We start from the raw sequence: 22,378 nt of genomic DNA on the forward strand, positions 1-22,378 counted from the left end.
AGATTCAGCATCATTGGTATAGAGTCAGCATCATTGGTATAGATTCAGCATTATTGGTATAGATTCAACATCATTGGGATAGATTCAGCATCATTGGTAAATATTCAGCATCATTGGGATAGATTCAGCATCATTGGTATAGATTCAGCATCATTGGTATAGATTCAGCATCATTGGTATAGATTTGTGTGAATGAGATCCGTGTGTTAATGCGATATGAAAACATTCTAGGTGATCCATGTCTATTTTATCATGTTGAATTCAAAGATGAGGACTCAAAGACATCAAGCCTAAACTCTAACCCCCTCCCTCCTTCCCTCCCTCTCACACACACACACCTCCACTATAGGCTACAAACACTCACTATTAGGCAGGCGTTCTGTTCTCTATAAATTCTTTGTCTTTATAAAATCTTTCACACAGTTCTTGCGCAGTAGATTCAGCATCATTGGTATATATTCAGCAGTACCCTACTTCCCCACCCTGTTCTGATAGCGTCTCTCTTCTGTTTGGTAAGTAACCATTCTTCACCTATTCTACTATTACTATTGGTGTCTTTGGTTTAACAGAGGAGGTTATCTAGTGTAATAAACAGGTCTCACACAACTGTAACAACTGTTTCCAAGTGTGACTAGCTACTGATCTGTCTCGTCCGGCAAACTTGTAGGCTATAATGTTCATTAGTCTTCGCTTGATTTGATTCCAAAATATGTTCTTCTATGGTTTGTTATGCAGGATGACGGGCCATACTATTTACTGATTACATTATGTCATAGTTTATTTATAGGAAAACCTTTGAACATTGAAGCAATGTTTTTGTTTTAGAACTCTATTAGGCCTACAATGTTTTTCTCGGCAGGTTCAAGTCATTTTATAGGCATTACTCACCAATTATCATCTCTTTACACTGAACTGTTGCAAAATCCTTTCCTCTCCTGTCACACCCCTCTCCATCCCCAAATACCCACCCTTTGACAGTTATAATGATACGTCACATGTGCAACATGGTCAAGCTATTTCACCTTTATTTAACTGGGCAAGTCAGTGAAGAACAAATTCTTATTTACAATGACGGCCTTCCCTGGGCAAAACTTGGTTAAAGGACAGTCTACACAGCTAGAGATGTTGGATGTTCCCAAAGAAAGTGGGAGGCACCAAAAGAAAGAGGAGGAGTCAGAGGTAGAAGGAATGTGTAAAGGAGTGGAAGATGACAGCTTAAATGCCACTAAGTAACAGACTGTGCTTACAGAGACAAAGAAAGCCAACTCCCATCCTCCCTGAATGTGCATTGTTAATTTGTTTGCTTCAAAGGGATAGTTTGCTATTAGTCAGCATATTAGTACCATCTATCAGGTATGAAGGGAAGACCCAGATGCAGATCATGTCGAATAAACAATAGTTTGATGTTGCAAACAGGGGCAGGCAATAAACAGGGCAAGGCAGGCAGGGGTCAGTAAACCAGAGCTGGGGCAACGGTACCGGACGGCAGGCAGGCTCAGGGTCAGGGCAGGGAGGGGTCAGTAAACCAGGGCTGGGGCAACGGTACCGGACGGCAGGCAGGCTCAGGGTCAGGGCAGGCAGGGGTCAATAAACCAGGGCTGGGGCAACGGTACCGGGCGGCAGGTAGGCTCAGGGTCAGGGCAGGCAGGGGTCAGTAAACCAGAGCTGGGGCAACGGTACCGGACGGCAGGTAGGCTCAGGGTCAGGGCAGGCAGGGGTCAGTAAACCAGGGCTGGGGCTACGGTACCGGACGGCAGGCAGGCTCAGGGTCAGGGCAGGCAGGGGTCAGTAAACCAGAGCTGGGGCAACGGTACCGGATGCCAGGTAGGCTCAGGGTCAGGGTAGGCAGGGGTCAGTAAACCAGAGGGGGGCAGAGGTACGGATCGGCGGGCTGGCTCAGGGACAGGCAGAGAGGTCAGGCAGGGTGGCTCGGAGTCAGGACAGGCAAGGGTCAAAATCGGGAGGGCGAGACAAGAGAGAGTGGAAAAACCAGGAGCTGAGACACAAAACGCTGATTGACTTGAACAAACAAGATGAACTGGCACAGACAAACAGAAAACACAGGTATAAGTACACAGGGGATAAACAGGGAAGATCGGCAACACCTAGAGGGGGGTGGAGACTATCACAAAGACAGGTGAAACAGATCAGGGTTTGACACCAACAACTGTACTGAGTATCTATCATAATGAAATCAAAATTGTATTTATATGTATTTATAAAACCCTTCTTACATCAGCTGATATCAAATCAAATCAAATTTTATTAGTGACATGTGCCGAATACAACAGGTGTAGGAAGACCTTACAGTGAAATGCTTACTTACAAGCCCCTAACCAACAATGCAGCTAAAAAATAAAATAAAATAAGAATAAGAATAAGTAGAATAAGTAATAAAAGTAACAAGTAAAATAACAATAGTGAGACTATATACAGAGGGGTGCCGGTACAGAGTCAATGTGCTGAGGCACCGGTTAGTTGAGATAATATGTACACGTAGGAAGACTTATTAAAGTGACTTTGCATAGATTTTAACAACAGAGAGTAGCAGACGTGTAAAGGGGGGGCCAATGCAAATAGTCTGGGTAGCCATTTGATTAGATGTTTAGGAGTCTTATGGCTTGGGGGTAGAAGCTGTTGGACCTAGACTTGGAGCTCCGGTACCGCTTGCTGTGCAGTGGCAGAGAGAACAGTCTATGACTAGGGCGGCTGGAGTCTTTGACAATTTTTAGGCCCTTACACTGACACCGCTTGGTATAGAGGTCCTGGATGGCAGGAAGCTTAGCCCCAGTGATGTATTGGGCTGTATGCACTACCCTCTGTAGTGCCTTGCGGTCGGAGGCCGAGCAGTTGCCATACCAGGCATTGATGCAACCAGCTCTCGATGGTGCAACTGTAGAACCTTTTGAGGATCTGATGACCCATGCCAAATCTTTTCAGTCTCCTGAAGGGGAATAGGTTTTGTCGTGCCCTCTTCACGACTGTCTTGGAGTACTTGGACCATGTTAGTTTGTTGGTGATGTGGACACCAAGGAACATGAAGCTCTCATGAAGCTCTCGGTCCTCTTTTTCCCGTAGTCCACAATCATCTCCTTTGTCTTGATCACATTGAGGGAGAGGTTGTTGTCCTGGCACCACACGGCCAGGTCTCTGACCTCCTCCCTATAGGCTGTCTCGTCGTTGTCGGGGATCAGGACTACCACTGTTGTGTCATCGCCAACTTAATGGTAGTGTTGGAGTCGTGCCTAGCCGTACAGTCATGAGTGAACAGGGAGTACAGGAGGGGACTGAGCATGCACCCCTGAGGGGCCCCTGTGTTGAGGATCAGCGTGGCGAATGTGTTGTTACCTGGGGGCGGCCCGTCAGGAAGTCCAGGATCCAGTTGCAGAGGGAGGTGTTTAGTCCCAGGGTCCTTAGCTTACTGATGAGCTATGAGCTCGCTATGGTGTTGAACACTGAGCTGTAGTCAATGAATAGCATTCACACATAGGTGTTCCTTTTGTCCAGGTGGGAAAGGGCAGTGTGGAGTGCAATAGAGATTGCATCATCTGTGGATCTGTTTGGGCGGTATGCAAATTGGAGTGGGTCTGGGGTTTCTGGGATAATGTTGTTGATGTGAGCCATGACCAGCCTTTCAAAGCACTTCATGGCTACAGACGTGAGTGCTATGGATCGGTAGTCATTTAGGCAGGTTACCTTAGTGTTCTTGGGTACAGGGACTATGGTGGTCTGCTTAAAACATGTTGGTATTATAGACTCAGACAGGGAGAGGTTGAAAATATCAGTGAAGACACTTGCCAGTTGGTCAGCGCATGCTCGGGGTACATGTCCTGGTAATCCGTCTGGCCGTGCGGCCTTGTGAAGGTTGACCTTTTTAAAGGTCTTACTCACATCGGCTGCGGAGAGCGTGATCACACGGTCTTCCAGAACAGCTGGTGCTTTCATGCATGTTTCAGTGTTATTTGCCTCAAAGCGAGCATAGAAGCAGTTTAGCTCACCAGGTAGGCTCATGTCACTGTGCTTCCCTTTGTAGTCTGTAATGGTTTGCAAACCCTGCCACATCCGGCGAGTGTCAGAGCCAGTGTTTTACGAATCAATCTTAGTCTTGACCTTAATCTGTCACACTAATTTACACCCCCTTCCGCCTTGTCTCCCCTCCCATCTCCCTCCTCCTTCTCTCCCCTACCATCTCCCCGCTCCCTCTCTCCCCTCCTCAGTGTATCCTTCTCTCTGCAGCCATGCCGTCTCAATTGGAGAGATCCTTGCAGTCCCTGATCACGGTGTTCCATCGCTATGCCGACAAGGACGGTGACTGTAACACACTGAGCAAGAAGGAGCTGAAAGAACTCATGCAGACAGAACTGGGCAGCTTCCTGAAGGTACCATAGATCTCTCTCTCTCTCTCTCTCTCTCTCTCTCGCTCTCGCTCTCTCTCTCTCTCTCTCTCGCTCTCTCTCTCTCTCGCTCTCTCTCTCTCGCTCTCTCTCTCGCGCGCTCTCTCTCTCTCTCTCTGTTGTTATCTCACTGTCCCTCAACACTTTCTCCGTCTTTCTCATCTCACGCTCTTTCCCTTTCGTTCTGATTTCTCTTTCACTTTATTAAAGAGTATCCAAAGTCAATCTATCCCCCTCTCTCCCCTCCTCCCATTTATCTCTCTTTCACTCTCGCTCTCTCTCTTACTCATTCTCTTCATCTCCTCCATCTCTCCTTCCCTCTCAGTCCCAGAAGGACCCAGCCGCCATAGACAAGATCATGAAGAATCTGGACCAGAATGATGATGGGATGGTAAACTTCAAGGAGTTTGTCTCTCTGGTGGTGGACCTCTCCATTGCCTGTGAACAGATCTACCAGCTCCACATCATGAAGGCTGCCGCTAAGAAGTGAAGGAGGACAGGACAAGGAGAAAGAGAAGCAGAGATGGATGCTTTTCTATATGTCATTTTGCTTTTCTATATGTCAAATAAGTCATTTTATAAGAAGTCTTACTGTTGTGAATAAACAGTGGCTTTCCCACTGTCTCTGTTTGTCACATTTGTCTGATGTGTGTCTTGTATTTGGCCTGTAAGTGTAAGACAGAATAGACAGTACCAGTCACTTCCTAGTTCAGTATTGACACAACTGGCGCAAAGCCTTTCTAGTTCCTATGCTAAAACTACTTTAACTACCCACTGGGCACAAACTGGTTAACCAAATTTCAACAGACAAATCTTATATAAATATGTTGAATGCATTACTTTGAAACAACATCAGATCTTCAATGTAATATCCACTATTCCCAGATGCAGACTGTCAAAGTAACAGGCAAAAACAGGTCAAGGCAGGCAGGGGTCGGTAATCCAGAGAGGGACAGAGGTAAAGGTCGGCAGGCAGGCTCAGAGACAGGCAGGGGTCGGTAATCCAGACAGGGACAGAGGTAAAGGTCGGCAGGCAGGCTCAGGGACAGGCAGGGGTCGGTAATCCAGAGAGGGACAGAGGTAAAGGTCGGCAGGCAGGCTCAGGGACAGGCAGGGGTCGGTAATCCAGAGAGGGACAGAGGTAAAGGTCGGCAGACAGGCTCAGGGACAGGCAGGGGTCGGTAATCCAGAGAGGGACAGAAGTAAAGGTCGGCAGGCAGGCTCAGGGACAGGCAGGGGTCGGTAATCCAGAGAGGGACAGAGGTAAAGGTCGGCAGGCAGGCTCAGGGACAGGCAGGGGTCGGTAATCCAGAGAGGGACAGAGGTAAAGGTCGGCAGACAGGCTCAGGGACAGGCAGGGGTCGGTAATCCAGAGGGGGGTAGAGGTACAGATCGGCAGGCAGGCTCAGGGACAGGCAGGGGTCGGTAATCCAGAGAGGGACAGGGGTAAATGTCGGCAGGCAGGCTCAGGGACAGGCAGGGGTCGGTAATCCAGAGAGGGACAGAGGTAAAGGTCGGCAGGCAGGCTCAGGGACAGGCAGGGGTCGGTAATCCAGAGAGGGACAGAGGTAAAGGTCGGCAGGCAGGCTCAGGGACAGGCAGGGGTCGGTAATCCAGAGAGGGACAGAGGTAAAGGTCGGCAGACAGGCTCAGGGACAGGCAGGGGTCGGTAATCCAGAGAGGGACAGAGGTAAAGGTCGGCAGGCAGGCTCAGGGACAGGCAGGGGTCGGTAATCCAGAGAGGGACAGAGGTAAAGGTCGGCAGACAGGCTCAGGGACAGGCAGGGGTTGGTAATCCAGAGAGGGGTAGAGGTAAAGGTCGGCAGGCAGGCTCAGGGACAGGCAGGGGTCGGTAATCCAGAGAGGGACAGAGGTAAAGGTCGGCAGGCAGGCTCAGGGACAGGCAGGGGTCGGTAATCCAGAGAGGGACAGAGGTAAAGGTCGGCAGACAGGTTCAGGGACAGGCAGGGGTCGGTAATCCAGAGAGGGACAGAGGTAAAGGTCGGCAGGCAGGCTCAGGGACAGGCAGGGGTCGGTAATCCAGAGAGGGACAGAGGTAAAGGTCGGCAGGCAGGCTCAGGGACAGGCAGGGGTCGGTAATCCAGAGAGGGACAGAGGTAAAGGTCGGCAGGCAGGCTCAGGGACAGGCAGGGGTCGGTAATCCAGAGAGGGACAGAGGTAAAGGTCGGCAGGCAGGCTCAGGGACAGGCAGGGGTCGGTAATCCAGAGAGGGACAGAGGTAAAGGTCGGCAGGCAGGCTCAGGGACAGACAGGGGTCGGTAATCCAGAGGGGGGTAGAGGTACAGATCGGCAGGCTGGCTCAGGGACAGGCAGAGAGGTCAGGCAGGTGGGCTCTGAGTCAGGACAGGCAAGGGTCAAAACCAGGAGGAAGAGAAAAGAGAGCCTGGGAAAAGCTCTCCTGAGCTCTCTGGAGCAGGTTTTCATCAATGATCGCTCTGTACTTTGCTCCGTTCATCTTTCCCTCAATCCTGACTAGTCTCCCTGTCCCTGGCACTGAAAGACATCCCCACAGCATGATGCTGCCACCACCATGCTTCACCGTAGGGATGGTGCCAAGTTTCCTCCTGAAGTGACGCTTGGCATTCAGGCCAAATAGTTCTATCTTGGTTTCATCAGACCAGAGAATCTTGTTTCTCATGGTCAGAGTCCTTTAGTTGCCTTTTGGCAAACTCCAAACGGGCTGTCATGTGCCTTTTACTGAGGAGTGAGTTCCGTCTGGCGGAAGCTTCTTACTGTAACCAGTGCCTGTAATCTGGTTCAGGTTATTAATCAACCTACCAGGGTGTTTACAAACACTACAGGAACAAGATCATCCACATGCATCAATCACATTTTTACTAATACTGTAGAACTTTGTTCTGAAGCTGTTTCCATACCCATTGGATGCAATGATCACAATATAGTGGCTATATCCAGGAAAGCCAAAGTTCCATCAGCTGGGTCTAAAATAGTGTATAAGAGATCATACAAAAGATTTTGCTGTGACTCTTATGTGGATGATGTTAAAAATATTTGTTGGTCTGATGTGATTAATGAGGAGCATCCAGACGCTGCACTTGATGAATTTATGAAATTGCTTCTTCCAATTATTGATAAACATGCACCTGTTAAGAAACTGACTGTTAGAACTGCTAAGGCTCCATGGATTGATGAGGAATTGAAAAACTGTATGGTTGAAAGAGATGGGGCAAAAGGAGTGGCTAATAAGTCTGGTTGCACATCTGACTGGCTGACTTACTGCAAATGTAGAAATGATGTAACTAAACTCAACACAAAGAAGAAGAAACTGTATTATGAAGCCAAGATCAATGATATAAAGAATGATGGAAAAAAACTTTGGAGTACTTTAAATTATATTATGGGCAGAAAGACAAATTCATCTCCATCTTTCATCGAATCAGATGGCTTATTCATCACAAGACCATTTGACGTTGCTAATTATTTTAAAGATTATTCAACAAAACAAAATATTCATGCATAAAAATAAAAATAAACTAATAATGAAAGAAAAGCAGTGCAAGTTTGAATTTTTTAAAGTGTGACGACCCTCCCACTCTGTCTGCTGTATTCTCTCTTTGTTGTTTCCTTATTAGGATGCCGGTGGGCGGAGTTGGGAGGGTCGTCAGCTACATGGGAAACACCTGGGCCAGGTGTGTCCCAGGATAAATAGACCTCTTCCACATTCATGGAAGAGACTCTCTCCATGCAGACACCTTTAAAGATTTAGTTGTGTTTCTTGGTGGTTTTTGATTGGTTGCTTTGGCATCTTTCAACACCCTGCATTATCACATTCATGCAAGCAAAACACTCACTTACACTACTGATTACTGATTACACACACCATTGTATATTGTACTTAGTTACTGTATTTAATAAATATATGTTTTGTTACTCCTTATCTCCACGTTGTCTCCCTTTTGTTACGGGCTTTGAGCCGGTTCATGACATAAAGTTAGTGTGGGAGAAGTGGAACAATTATTGTTAAAGATCAATAATGACAAACATTGACAACTTAGATGGAAAGCTACTGAGGATGGTGGCTGACTCTATAGCCACTCCTATCTGTCATATTTTTAATCTGAGCCTAAAGGAAAGTCTTTGTCCTCAGGCCTGGAGGGAAGCCAAAGTAATTACACTACCCAAGAGTGGTAAAGCTGCCTTCACTGGTTCTAACAGCAGACCTATAAGCTTGCTGCCAGCTCTTAGCAAACTGTTGGAAAAAATGTTGTTTGACCAAATACAATGCTATTTATCTGTAAACAAATTAACAACAGACGTTCAGCATGCTTATAGAGAAGGGCACTCAACATACTGCAATGACACAAATGAGTGATGGTTGAAAGAAATTGATAATAAGAAGATTGTGGGAGCTGCATTGTTAGATTTCAGTGCAGCATTTGATATTATTGACCGTAACCTGTTGAGAAAACTGAAGTGCTATGGCTTTTCAACCTCTGCCATATTGTGGATTCAGAGCTATCTAATATAACTCAAAGGGTTTTCTTTAATGGAAGCGTTTCTAATGTCAAACATATAAAGTGTGGTGTACCGCAGGGCAGCTCTCTAGGCCCTCTACTCTTTTCTATTTTTACAAATGACCTGCCACTGGCATGAAACACAGCGTGTGTGTCCTTGTATGCTGATTCAACCATATACGCATCAGCAACCGCAGCTAATGAAGTCACTGAAACGCTTAACAAAGAGTTGCAGTCTGTTTAGGAATGGGTGGCCAGTAATAAACTGGTCCTGAATATTTCTAAAACTAAGAGCGTAGTATTTGGTACAAATCATTCCTTAAGTGCTAGACCTCAGCTGAATCTGGTAATGAATGGTGTGACTGTTGAACAAGTTGAGGAGACTAAATTACTTGGTGTTACCTTAGATTGTAAACTGTCATAGTCAAAACATATAGATTCAATGGTTGTAAAGTTGGGGAGAGGTCTGTCCGTAATAAAGAGATGCTCTGCTTTATTGATACCACACTCTAGAAAGCCAGTTCTGCAGGCTCTAGTTTTGTCTAACCTTGATTATTGTCCAGTCGTGTGGTCCAGTACGGCAAGGAAAGACCTAGTTAAGCTGCATCTGGCCCAGAACAGAGCAGCACGTCTTGTTCTGCATTGTAATCAGAGGGCTGATATAAATACTATGCATGCCAGTCTCTCTTGGCTGAGAGTCGAGGAGAGACTGACTGCATCACTTCACCTTTTTATAAGAAACATTAATGTGTTGAAAATCACAAATTGTTTGCATAGTCAACTTACACACAGCTCTGACACACACACTTATCCCACCAGACATGCCACCAGGGGTCTTTTCACAGTTCCTGAATCCAGAACAAATTCAAGAAAACGTACAGTATTATATAGAGCCCTTCTCATATTGCTCAAATAAACAGCAAACCTGTTTTCAAAAAACAGATAAAGCAACACCTCTCCCCTATTTGACTTAGATAGTTTGTGTGTATGCATTGATATGAAGGCTATGTGTGCCTTTTTTTAATGTATGTAGTTCTGTCCTTGAGCTCTTCTTGTCTATTGATGTTCTGTATTATGTCATTCTGTATTATGTTTCATGTTTTGTGTGGACCCCAGGAAGAGTATCTGCTGCTTTTGCAACAGATAATGGGAATACTAATAAAATACCAAATACCAAATACCAAATTCCTCTACCTTACCTGACACCCTAGACCAACTTCAATTTCCACACTGCCCCAATAGATCCACAATCGATGCAATTGCCATTGCACTGCACACTGCCCTATCCCATCTGTACAAGAGGAATACCTACGTAAGAATGCTGTTCATTGACTACAGCTCAGCCTTCAACACCATAGTTCCTTCCAAGCTCATCACTAAGCTGGGCCCTGGGTCTGAACCCCACCCTGTGCAACTGGGTCCTTGACTTCCTGACGGGCCGCATCCAGGTGGTGAAGGTAGGAAACAACACCCTCACTATGCTGATCCTCAACACAGGGGCCCCACAAGGGTGTGTGCTCAGCCCACTCATGGATCACCCATGACTTTGTGGCCACGCACGTTTTCAACTCAATCATTATGTTTTCAGACAACACTACCGTTGTAGGTCTGATTACCAACAATGACGAGAGTCTACAGGGAGGTGAGGGCCCTGGTGGAGTGGTGCCAGGAAAATAACCTCTCCCTCAATGTCAACAAAACTAAGGAGCTGATCGTGGACTTCAGGAGACAGCAGAAGGAGCACGCCCACATCGACGGGACCGCAGTAGAGAAGGTGAAAAGCTTCAAGTATCTTGGCATACACATCCCTGACAATCTGAAATGGTCCACCCACACAGACAGTGTGGTGAAGAAGGCGCAACAGTGTCTCTTCAACCTCAGGAGGCTGAAGAAATATGGCTTGGTCCCTAAGACCCTCACAAGTTTTACAGATGCACCATTGAGAGCATCCTGTCGGGCTGTATCACAGCCTGGTACGGCAACGGCACCGCCGGCAACCGCATGGCTCTCCAGAGGTTGCAAACTACCTGCCCTCCAGTACACCTACAGCACCCGATGTCACAAGAAGGCCAAAAAGATCATCAAGGACATAAACCACCCGAGCCATGCCCTGTTCACCCCACTATCATCCAGAAGGCGAGGTTAGTACAGGTGCATCAAAGCTGGAACAGAGAAACTGAAAGACAGCTTCTATCTCAAGGCAATCAGACTGTTAAATAGCCATCACTAGCCGGCCTCCACCCAGTACCCTGCCCTGAACTTAGTCACTGTCACTAGCTAGCTACCACCCGGTTACTCACACCTGCATCTCAGAGGCTGCTGCCCTATGTACACAGTCATGGAATCACTGGTCACGTTAATAATGGAACACTGTTCACTTTAATAATGTTTACATACTGTTTTACTCATTTCATATGTATATACTGTATTCTAGTCAATTCCACTCCAACATTGCTCAACGTAATATTTATAATTCCAGTCTTTTACTTTGAGATTTGTGTGTACTGTTGTGAATTATAGATACTACTGCACTGTTGGAGGTAGGTAGGAACACAATCATTTCTCTACACCCAAAACAACATCTGCTAAATATGAGTATGAGACCAATAACATTTGATTTTGGCTATAATTTTTAGTGGGTGAAATAAGGTTGTAATCTTATTGATCAACATATACACCAAATATTACCCAATTCTCCACGTTGAAATGATATGGTGGTAAACACAAACTTAAACAAACTCATCAGGGAATACTTAACATGACATATTGAATGGTCTAATCTCTCATGGACAGATCTACGTAAACACAACTGGTACCATAGAATCTGTATGAGGCTGAACAGGAAGTGTAGGTTAACGAGCAGCAGTAGTTCTGCTTTTGGGTCTGCCACTGGTATCAAAATCAATGATTCATAGGCAGTTTAAACTTCTTGAATTCAACCATTATTGGGTTCCAATACACATATACAGTGCCTTGCGAAAGTATTCGGCCCCCTTGAACTTTGCGACCTTTTGCCACATTTCAGGCTTAAAACATAAAGATATAAAACTGTATTTTTTTGTGAAGAATCAACAACAAGTGGGACACAATCATGAAGTGGAACGACATTTATTGGATATTTCAAACTTTTTTAACAAATCAAAAACTGAAAAATTGGGTGTGCAAAATTATTCAGCCCCCTTAAGTTAATACTTTGTAGCGCCACCTTTTGCTGCGATTACAGCTGTAAGTCGCTTGGGGTATGTCTCTATCAGTTTTGCACATTGAGAGACTGACATTTTTTCCCCATTCCTCCTTGCAAAACAGCTCGAGCTCAGTGAGGTTGGATGGAGAGCATTTGTGAACAGCAGTTTTCAGTTCTTTCCACAGATTCTCGATTGGATTCAGGTCTGGACTTTGACTTGGCCATTCTAACACCTGGATATGTTTCTTTTTGAACCATTCCATTGTAGATTTTGCTTTATGTTTTGGATCATTGTCTTGTTGGAAGACAAATCTCCATCCCAGTCTCAGGTCTTTTGCAGACTCCATCAGGTTTTCTTCCAGAATGGTCCTGTATTTGGCTCCATCCATCTTCCCATCAATTTTAACCATCTTCCCTGTCCCTGCTGAAGAAAAGCAGGCCCAAACCATGATGCTGCCACCACCATGTTTGACAGTGGGGATGGTGTGTTCAGGGTGATGAGCTGTGTTGCTTTTACGCCAAACATAACGTCTTTCATTGTTGCCAAAAAGTTCAATTTTGGTTTCATCTGACCAGAGCACCTTCTTCCACATGTTTGGTGTGTCTCCCAGGTGGCTTGTGGCAAACTTTAAACGACACTTTTTATGGATATCTTTAAGAAATGGCTTTCTTCTTGCCACTCTTCCATAAAGGCCAGATTTGTGCAATATACGACTGATTGTTGTCCTATGGACAGAGTCTCCCACCTCAGCTGTAGATATCTGCAGTTCAACCAGAGTGATCATGGGCCTTTTGGCTGCATCTCTGATCAGTCTTCTCCTTGTATGAGCTGAAAGTTTAGAGGGACGGCCAGGTCTTGGTAGATTTGCAGTGGTCTGATACTCCTTCCATTTCAATATTATCGCTTGCACAGTGCTCCTTGGGATGTTTAAAGCTTGGGAAATCTTTTTGTATCCAAATCCGGCTTTAAACTTCTTCACAACAGTATCTCGGACCTGCCTGGTGTGTTCCTTGTTCTTCATGATGCTCTCTGCGCTTTTAACGGACCTCCTGAGACTATCACAGTGCAGGTGCATTTATACGGAGACTTGATTACACACAGGTGGATTGTATTTATCATCATTAGTCATTTAGGTCAACATTGGATCATTCAGAGATCCTCACTGAACTCCTGGAGAGAGTTTGCTGCACTGGAAGTAAAGGGGCTGAATAATTTTGCACGCCCAATTTTTGAGATTTTGATTTGTTAAAAAAGTTTGAAATATCCAATAAATGTCGTTCCACTTCATGATTGTGTCCCACTTGTTGATGATTCTTCACAAAAAAATACAGTTTTATATCTTTATGTTTGAAGCCTGAAATGTGGCAAAAGGTCGCAAAGTTCAAGGGGGCCGAATACTTTCGCAAGGCACTGTAGATTTGTGAACAGCCATCCACAACAACCACAATCCATAAGGCACAAATAGCTAAATGAGAGAGCAGCAGTGTGATTCACATCAATGCGCTATGTAGATATCAATAATAAGTTATATCCGTATCACCGTAAACTACATTGCGGCAGTCGTCCTTACCTCCAAGCGGTTATTCAAGTTGGATAATCTTTCGATGCCGATAGCAGCTTGGACTGGACCCTACAAAAGCCTATTCCTGCTCTTTTCCCGCAATACATCAAACACATTTGGTGTGTCATCATGGTGATCTCTGACTTGTGGTCAGACTCGCTCAGGTGGAACAAACTTAAACTTGCGTCTTTTGTCAATGCTGATTTGAATAGCGAACATCCTTTCTGAATTTAAAAGTAATCCTCGAAGTAATCATCTAGTTTTTCAAAAGTGTCTAATCTGATTACAATATTTTAGCTGGTAACGTAACAGATTACAGTAAACTTTTCTTGTAATCATCAAATCAAATCAAATCAAATCAAATGTATTTATATAGCCCTTCTTACGTCAGCTGATATCTCAAAGTGCTGTACAGAAACCCAGCCTAAAACCCCAAACAGCAAGCAATGCAGGTGTAGAAGCACCGTCTGCAACAGATTGCATGTCATCTGTTATTCCCCAACCCTGCCAACGTGTTCCTGAGCCACACTTGAAGGAAGATGTAACCTCGGTTCTATGAACCAAACGCACATTTTCTCCCCATTTTCAAATCAGGTGACCCCACATGGGGTGGTGACCCCTAGTTTGGGAAGCACTGCACTATGGGCTCTATTTTGGGCTGACTTTGAGCCAGTGCAATTGTCAAACACATGCTTGGCCATTTCGACTTGTTAAAGCAAGCGCTCTTCTATTTTCTAACGCTTGGATTGGTAATTGACCTGTCTCATATGATCTCGCTTGCGCTGAGGTGGGAGGGCTGGCAATATCTGATGTGTTTCCTTAAACACTTTGCGGTACTAACATGGTTGGTTATGGTATGGATTTTGACAGCGGAAGCGCAGCCTATCCAGCTGTGACGCGCAGTGCCAATAAGCGCATTCAAACAAGAGAGATGTGTTTTTCGTGCCTGTAAACCTCGTATTTAGAAAAAAAATAACAATTGTTTTTTTGCCATTAAGTTTCATTTGGTTAAAAAAACAAGATTAGTCTCAATGAAGCCCTTTTTTGTCATGCCCAATGCATTCCCAAAGTATTCAAGACTATCAATAAAGGGCTTGGATAGAGACCTCCTTGAAATAAATCTTAATCACCAAAGCTTTATTAAAATATCAAGTTTGGGAGCAAAAAAACAATGAGTGGACATCCCTATTTATCTGTGTATTGTTCATTATTTTATCTATGTATTGTACATTATTTTATATATGTATTGTACATTATTTTATCGATGTATTGTACATTATTTTATATATGTATTGTACGTTATTCTATGTATTGTACATTATTTTATCTATGTATTGTACATTATTTTATGTATTGTACATTATTTTATGTATTGTACATTATTTTATGTATTGTACATTATTTTATCTATGTATTGTACATTATTTTATCTATGTATTGTACATTATTTTATATATGAATTGTACATTATTTTATCTATGAATTGTACATTATTTTATATATGTATTGTACATTATTTTATGTATTGTACATTATTTTATGTATTGTACATTATTTTATGTATTGTACATTATTTTATGTATTGTACATTATTTTATCTATGTATTGTACATTATTTTATCTATGTATTGTACATTATTTTATATATGTATTGTACATTATTTTATGTATTGTACATTATTTTATGTATTGTACATTATTTTATGTATTGTACATTATTTTATGTATTGTACATTATTTTATCTATGTATTGTACATTATTTTATCTATGTATTGTACATTATTTTATATATGAATTGTACATTATTTTATCTATGAATTGTACATTATTTTATATATGTATTGTACATTATTATATGTATTGTACATTATTTTATCTATTTATTGTACATTATTTTATGTATTGTACATTATTTTATCTATGTATTGTACATTATTTTATGTATTGTACATTATTTTATCTATGTATTGTACATTATTTTATCTATGTATTGTACATTATTTTATCTATGTATTGTACATTATTTTATGTATTGTACATTATTTTATCTATGTATTGTACATTATTTTATGTATTGTACATTATTTTATGTATTGTACATTATTTTATGTATTGTACATTATTTTATGTATTGTACATTATTTTATGTATTGTACATTATTTTATCTATGTATTGTACATTATTTTATCTATGTATTGTACATTATTTTATATATGTATTGTACATTATTTTATGTATTGTACATTATTTTATGTATTGTACATTATTTTATGTATTGTACATTATTTTATGTATTGTACATTATTTTATCTATGTATTGTACATTATTTTATCTATGTATTGTACATTATTTTATATATGAATTGTACATTATTTTATCTATGAATTGTACATTATTTTATATATGTATTGTACATTATTATATGTATTGTACATTATTTTATCTATTTATTGTACATTATTTTATGTATTGTACATTATTTATATGTGTATTGTACATTATTTTATATGTGTATTGTACGTTATTATATGTATTGTACATTATTTATATGTGTATTGTACATTATTATATGTATTGTACATTATTTTATCTATTTATTGTACATTATTTTATGTATTGTACATTATTTATATGTGTATTGTACATTATTTTATATATGTATTGTACAATATTTTAGGCAGCATCTGTTGTCATTTTGGATGTGCATAAAACTCCTGGTAGTGAAATAGAAAAAGAGGAAGAATTTGGGTTGTAAAAAAATTCTTAAATGTTTTGCCATTGCATTATTGATATAAATGACCATGGGATTGGGGTAGGAGAGAGAAAAAACATGGGATGTTTATACACTGCTCAAAAAAATAACACTAAAATAACACATCCTAGATCTGAATGAATTAAATATTCTTATTAAATACTTTTTTCTTTTCATAGTTGAATGTGCTGACAACAAAATCACACAAAAATTATCAATGGAAATCAAATTTATCAACCCATGGAGGTCTGGATTTGGAGTCACACTCAAAATTAAAGTGGAAAACCACACTACAGGCTGATCCAACTTTGATGTAATGTCCTTAAAACAAGTCAAAATGAGGCTCAGTAGTGTGTGTGGCCTCCCTACAACGCCTGGGTATGCTCCTGATGAGGTGGCGGATGGTCTCCTGAGGGATCTCCTCCCAGACCTGGACTAAAGCATCCGCCAACTCCTAGACAGTCTGTGGTGCAGTCTGTTGGTGGATGGAGCGAGACATGATGTCTCAGATGTGCTCAATTAGATTCAGGTCTGGGGAACGGGCTGGCCAGTCCATAGCATCAATGCCTTCCTCTTGCAGGAACTGCTGACACACTCCAGCCACATGAGGTCTAGCATTGTCTTGCATTAGGAGGAATCCAGGGCAAACCGCACCAGCATATGGTCTCACAAGGGGTCTGAGGATCTCATCTCGGTACCTAATGGCAGTCAGGCTACCTCTGGCGAGCACATGGAGGCCCCCCAAAGAAATGCCACCCCACACCATGACTGACCCACCGCCAAACCGGTCATGCTGGAGGATGTTGCAGGCAGCAGAACATTCTCCACGGCGTCTCCAGACTGTGTCACATGTGCTCAGTGTGAACCTGCTTTCATCTGTGAAGAGCACAGGGCGCCAGTGGCGAATTTGCCAATCTTGGTGTTCTCTGGCAAATGCCAAACGTCCTGCACGGTGTTGGGCTGTAAGCACAACCCCCGCCTGTGGACGTCGGGCCCTCATACCACCCTCATGGAGTCTGTTTCTGACCGTTTGAGCAGACACATGCACATTTGTGGCCTGCTGGAGGTCATTTTGCAGGGCTCTGGCAGTGCTCCTCCTGCTCCTCCTTGCACAAAGGCAGAGGTAGCGGTCCTGCTGCTGGGTTGTTGCCCTCCTACGACCTCCTCCACGTCTCCTGATGTACTGGCCTGTCTCCTGGTAGCGCCTCCATGCTCTGGATACTACGCTGACAGACACAGCAAACCTTCATGCCACAGCTCGCATTGATGTGCCATCCTAGATGAGCTGCACTACCTGAGCCACTTGTGTGGGTTGTAGACTCCGTTTAATGCTACCACTAGAGTGAAAGCACCGCCAGCATTCAAAAGTGACCAAAACATCAGCCAGGAAGCATAGGTACTGAGAAGTGGTCTGTGGTCACCACCTGCAGAACCACTCCTTTATTGGGGGTGTCTTGCTAATTGCCTATAATTTCCAGCTGTTGTCTATTCCATTTGCACAACAGCATGTGAAATGTATTGTCAATCAGTGTTGCTTCCTAAGTGGACAGTTTGATTTCACAGAAGTGTGATTGACTTGGAGTTACATTGTGTTGTTTAAGTGTTCCCTTTATTTTTTTGAGCAGTGTATATGTTCCCCATTCTGTATGGAGAGCTCTCAGCGCTGGTATGTAAGCGGTGCACTCATGACATGCTCCTATCTATTCAGTTTTTGGGGTTTGGAGTTGGACACCCACTCTGCTGTACAATGGACAGTTTAGTTTGAGTTAAATCAGGTCTCTCTCTCTCTGTCCTTCTCCCCTCTCTCATAGGAAGCGCCTGAGTTTCAAGTTTTGGGAAGCTAATGTTCACCATAAAAATACACCTTTATAGTAAAGCATTCCATGCATCTGTCTGTCATCGCTTTTGCAGACTTATGTAAAATATCCTAGTAAGCCAACTATTCATAATGTGATGAGTAGATTAGATCATTTAGGCTAATAATATAACTCAATCACTGTTTGTGTTAAAAGACTGCAGTGTACAATGCATGGCTGCCCCTGTATTGGCGTAGAGGAGGCCTAAGCTATAAGCTATGTCAGGTACGTTTCTTCTCCTTTCTTTTTCATGCAATTCTACTACACTTTATATGACTGGAGACATTAGCAAAAAGTTTTTTTTTTATGACAAAAATGACAGGGTAGTATAGACCTATAAGCTACTGCTGACTCTGACTAAATCAATTGTATAGCTAATAGACTATGTGTTTGTAGATCGACTGAGCTGAATGAACCTACAGCAGCCAAGGTGATAATGGCTGGGGTCAGTTGCTTGTTTTTGCTGTTCTCCAAACAGCATTTGAAAGTTTTCTAACTGTATAGAAATGCAGTAAATTAACTTGGGAACGACCCCGCTCCTGCCACAGGCACATGGAGAGATCCAGAGAGAACCAGCAGACCTACCCTCCTACCACAGACACATGGAGAGAACCAGCAGTCCCACCCTCCTACCACAGACACATGGAGAGATCCAGAGAGAACCAGCAGACCCACCCTGCTACCACAGACACATGGAGAGATCCAGAGAGAACCAGCAGACCCACCCTCCTACCACAGACACATGGAGAGATCCAGAGAGATCTGTCAGGACCTCCCCTCCCAGCTCTCCCAGTCCAGTAAGAGAAGCAGGGAGGGTGGGGAGGAACCTCAGACCTCCACATACTCCAAGAGGAGCAGGGATGAACGCTCTTACACAATCCACAGGATGTCCCCAGGCACTGAAATGACTTTCAAGTTGATATGCAATTTGTCATGCTTGATACCTTTACTAATGAGTTTCCTGATAATGTAGTAAGAATTTTAATACATATGTTTCTTGTTCTTTAACACTTGAGGGTTGTAATACAGTCACATACAGTCGGCTAGTTAATGTGTATTTTGCAGAATGAAAGATAGAAGAAGAGGTCAATAATATCTGGATATAGAAAGAGGTAAGGGGCAGCCCATTACTGCACTGGGATACATCAGGGTCAAGACTGTTTCTTGGTAGTCTTAAACAAGTCTACTTTGAAACAAAAGTATACACCTAACACACATGGTTATAGGCTTGTGTCAGAAATAGAGTTAAAATGTATTCAATTTTGAGTTTGCATCCCTATATTACACTTTTATACATCATAGAAGACTGAAATATAACAACACCGTTTGACATTGAAACACCAGACTTTCTGTGTTTTAATTTGTATTTATTTCTGATCAATTATGAAATTATGAAAATGATTAATAACATTCCACCCATGAGACCACTAGAGGGCGCTTTTGTTCATTTGACTGCAGGAAAGGCTACTTATACTACTGTATGTTACACAAGACCCAGAAGAAGGAGAGTCTCATGACTATCAGTGACTGGCTGTTATGTTATATATACTTTTTTTATTGAACCTTTATTTAACTAGGGAAGTCAGTTAAGAACAAATTCTTATTTACCATGACGGCCTACTAAATGACGGGGAGCAACAGAACATCAGCTTGGAATATCCATCACAATGGTGTCAGAAGAACACATGCTTTGCCAATGACTTTTTATTCTGGTCAGGAGGACTACTGTATGCTGTATTAAACTGAAGATGGCAAACATGACCAATATACTCTTGTCACCCCTCTATCGGTCTGTGTTCAGCATCATTGGTATAGATTTGTGTGAATGAGATCCGTGTGTTAATGCGATATGAAAACATTCTAGGTGATCCCATGTCTATTTTATCATGTTGAATTCAAGGATGAGGACTGAAAGACATCAAGTCTAAACTCGAACCCCCTCCCTCCCTCACTATAGGCTACACACACTCATAATCAGAAGGGCGTTGCCTGTTCTTTATACATTCCTGAACAATCTTTCCCACGGCTCTTGCGCAGTAGATTCAGCATCATTGGTATATATTCAGCAGTACCCTACTTCCCCACCCTGTTCTGATAGCGTCTCTCTTCTGTTTGGTAAGTAACCATTCTTCACCTATTCTACTATTACTATTGGTGTCTTTTGGTTCAACAGAGGAGGTTATCTAGTGTAATAAACAGGTCTCACACAACTGTAACAACTGTTTCCAAGTGTGACTAGCTACTGATCTGTCTTGTCCGGCAAACTTGTAGGCTATAATGTTCATTAGTCTTCGCTTGATTTGATTCCAAAATATGTTCTTCTATGGTTTGTTATGCAGGATGACGGGCCATACTATTTACTGATTACATTATGTCATAGTTTATTTATAGGAAAACCTTTGAACATTGAAGCAATGTTTTTGTTTTAGAACTCTATTAGACCTAGCTGGATGTTGAATGTTACCAAAGAATGTGGGAGGCACCAAAAGAAAGAGGAGGGGTCTGAGGTAGAAGGAATGTGTAAAGGAGTGGAAGATCACAGTTTAAATGCCAGGAAGTAACACCAGCCAAAGACTGTATACAGAGACAAAGAAAGCCAACTCCCATCCTCCCTAAATGTGCATTGTTCATTTGTTTTCTGCAAAGGGATAGTTCACCATTAGTCAACATATTAGTGATATCAAGACACTCACTGTACTGAGTATGTATCTGCTACTTCAATTTACACCTCCCTCTATCTCCCCTCCCATCTCCCCCTCCCTCCATCTCCCCTCCCTTCCCATCTCCCCTCCCTCCCTCTCTCCCCTCCCCTCCCATCTCCCCCTCCCTCTATCTCCCCTCCCCTCTCATCGCCCCCTCCCTCTATCTCCCCTCCCATCTCCCTCCTCCCCCTCTCCCCTCCCCTCCCACCTCCCTCTATCTCCCCTCTCATCTCCCCCTCCCTCTCTCCCTTCCCATCTCCCCGCTCCCTCTCTCCCCTCCCATCTCCCCCTCCCTCTCTCCCCTCCCATCTCCCCGCTCCCTCTCTCCCCTCCCATCTCCCCGCTCCCTCTCTCCCCTCTCATCTCCCCTTCCCTCTATCTCCGCTTCCATCTCCCTCCTCCCTCTCTCCCCTCCCCTCCCACCTCCCTCCTCCCTCTATCTCCCCTCCCATCTCCCCCTCCCTCTCTCCCCTCCCATCTCCCCGCTCCCTCTCTCCCCTCCCATCTCCACCTCCCTCTCTCCCCTCCCATCTCCCCGCTCCCTCTCTCCCCTCCGCAGTGTATCCTTCTCTGCAGCCATGCCGTCTCAGTTGGAGAGTTCCATGGAGTCCCTGATCACAGTGTTCCATCGCTATGCCGACAAGGACGGTGACTGCAACACACTGAGCAAGAAGGAGCTGAAAGAACTGATGCAGACAGAACTGGCCAGCTTCCTGAAGGTAACCCTGACATCCCTCTCTCTCTCTCTCTGTTTTTATCTCACTGTCCCTCTATACTTTCCCTGTATTTCTTTTCACTTTCTTTCAGATTTTTCTCTGTCACTATATTAGAATAAAAAGCACCCAAAGTTAATCTAACCTCCTCTTCCCTCCTTCCATCTCTCTTTTTATTTTATTTTTTATTTTTTTACATTTAACCTTTATTTAACTAGGCAAGTTAGTAAGAACAAATTCTTATTTGCAATGATAGCCTACACAGGCCAAACCTGAACGACGCTGGGCCAAGTGTGCGCCGCCCTACAGACTGGAATAAAACCAGGGTGTCTGTAGTGACGCCTCTAGCACTCTCACTCACTCACTCACTCACTCACTCACTCACTCACTCACTCACTCACTCACTCACTCACTTCATCTCCTCCATCTCTCCTTCCCTCTCAGTCCCAGAAGGACCCAGCCGCCATAGACAAGATCATGAAGGATCTGGACCAGAATGGTGATGGGAAGGTGAACTTTGAGGAGTTTGTCTCCCTGGTGGTGGGCCTCTCCATCGCCTGTGAACAGATCTACCAGCTCCACACCCAGAAGGCTTCTGCCAAGAAGTGAAGGAGGACAGGACAGAAAGAAAGAGAAGCAGAGATGGCTGTTTTTATATGTGTCATTTTTATAAATAAGTCTTACTGTTGTGAATAAACACTGGCTTTCCCACTCTG

The 22,378-nt window shown here is 43.4% G+C and overlaps 2 protein-coding genes across 2 annotated transcripts; both read left to right on the plus strand.

Annotated features, from left to right (window-relative positions):
* Window positions 1–356: 356 nt before the first annotated feature.
* LOC118936967 (protein S100-A1-like) lies at window positions 357–5,013 on the plus strand. Its single transcript, XM_036934598.1, has 3 exons — window positions 357–512; window positions 4,218–4,379; window positions 4,720–5,013. The coding sequence occupies exons 2-3, from the start codon at window positions 4,239–4,241 to the stop codon at window positions 4,882–4,884; spliced, it is 306 nt and encodes a 101-aa protein (XP_036790493.1). The 5' UTR covers window positions 357–512; window positions 4,218–4,238; the 3' UTR covers window positions 4,885–5,013.
* A 15,198-nt stretch (window positions 5,014–20,211) lies between these two features.
* Window positions 20,212–22,378, plus strand: LOC110536252 (protein S100-A1). The gene is made up of 3 exons (XM_021621938.2): window positions 20,212–20,362; window positions 21,509–21,668; window positions 22,107–22,378. The coding sequence occupies exons 2-3, from the start codon at window positions 21,528–21,530 to the stop codon at window positions 22,269–22,271; spliced, it is 306 nt and encodes a 101-aa protein (XP_021477613.1). The 5' UTR covers window positions 20,212–20,362; window positions 21,509–21,527; the 3' UTR covers window positions 22,272–22,378.

Source organism: Oncorhynchus mykiss, chromosome 2 (assembly GCF_013265735.2).
Source record: "Oncorhynchus mykiss isolate Arlee chromosome 2, USDA_OmykA_1.1, whole genome shotgun sequence".
Classification (NCBI taxonomy): Eukaryota; Metazoa; Chordata; class Actinopteri; order Salmoniformes; family Salmonidae; genus Oncorhynchus; species Oncorhynchus mykiss.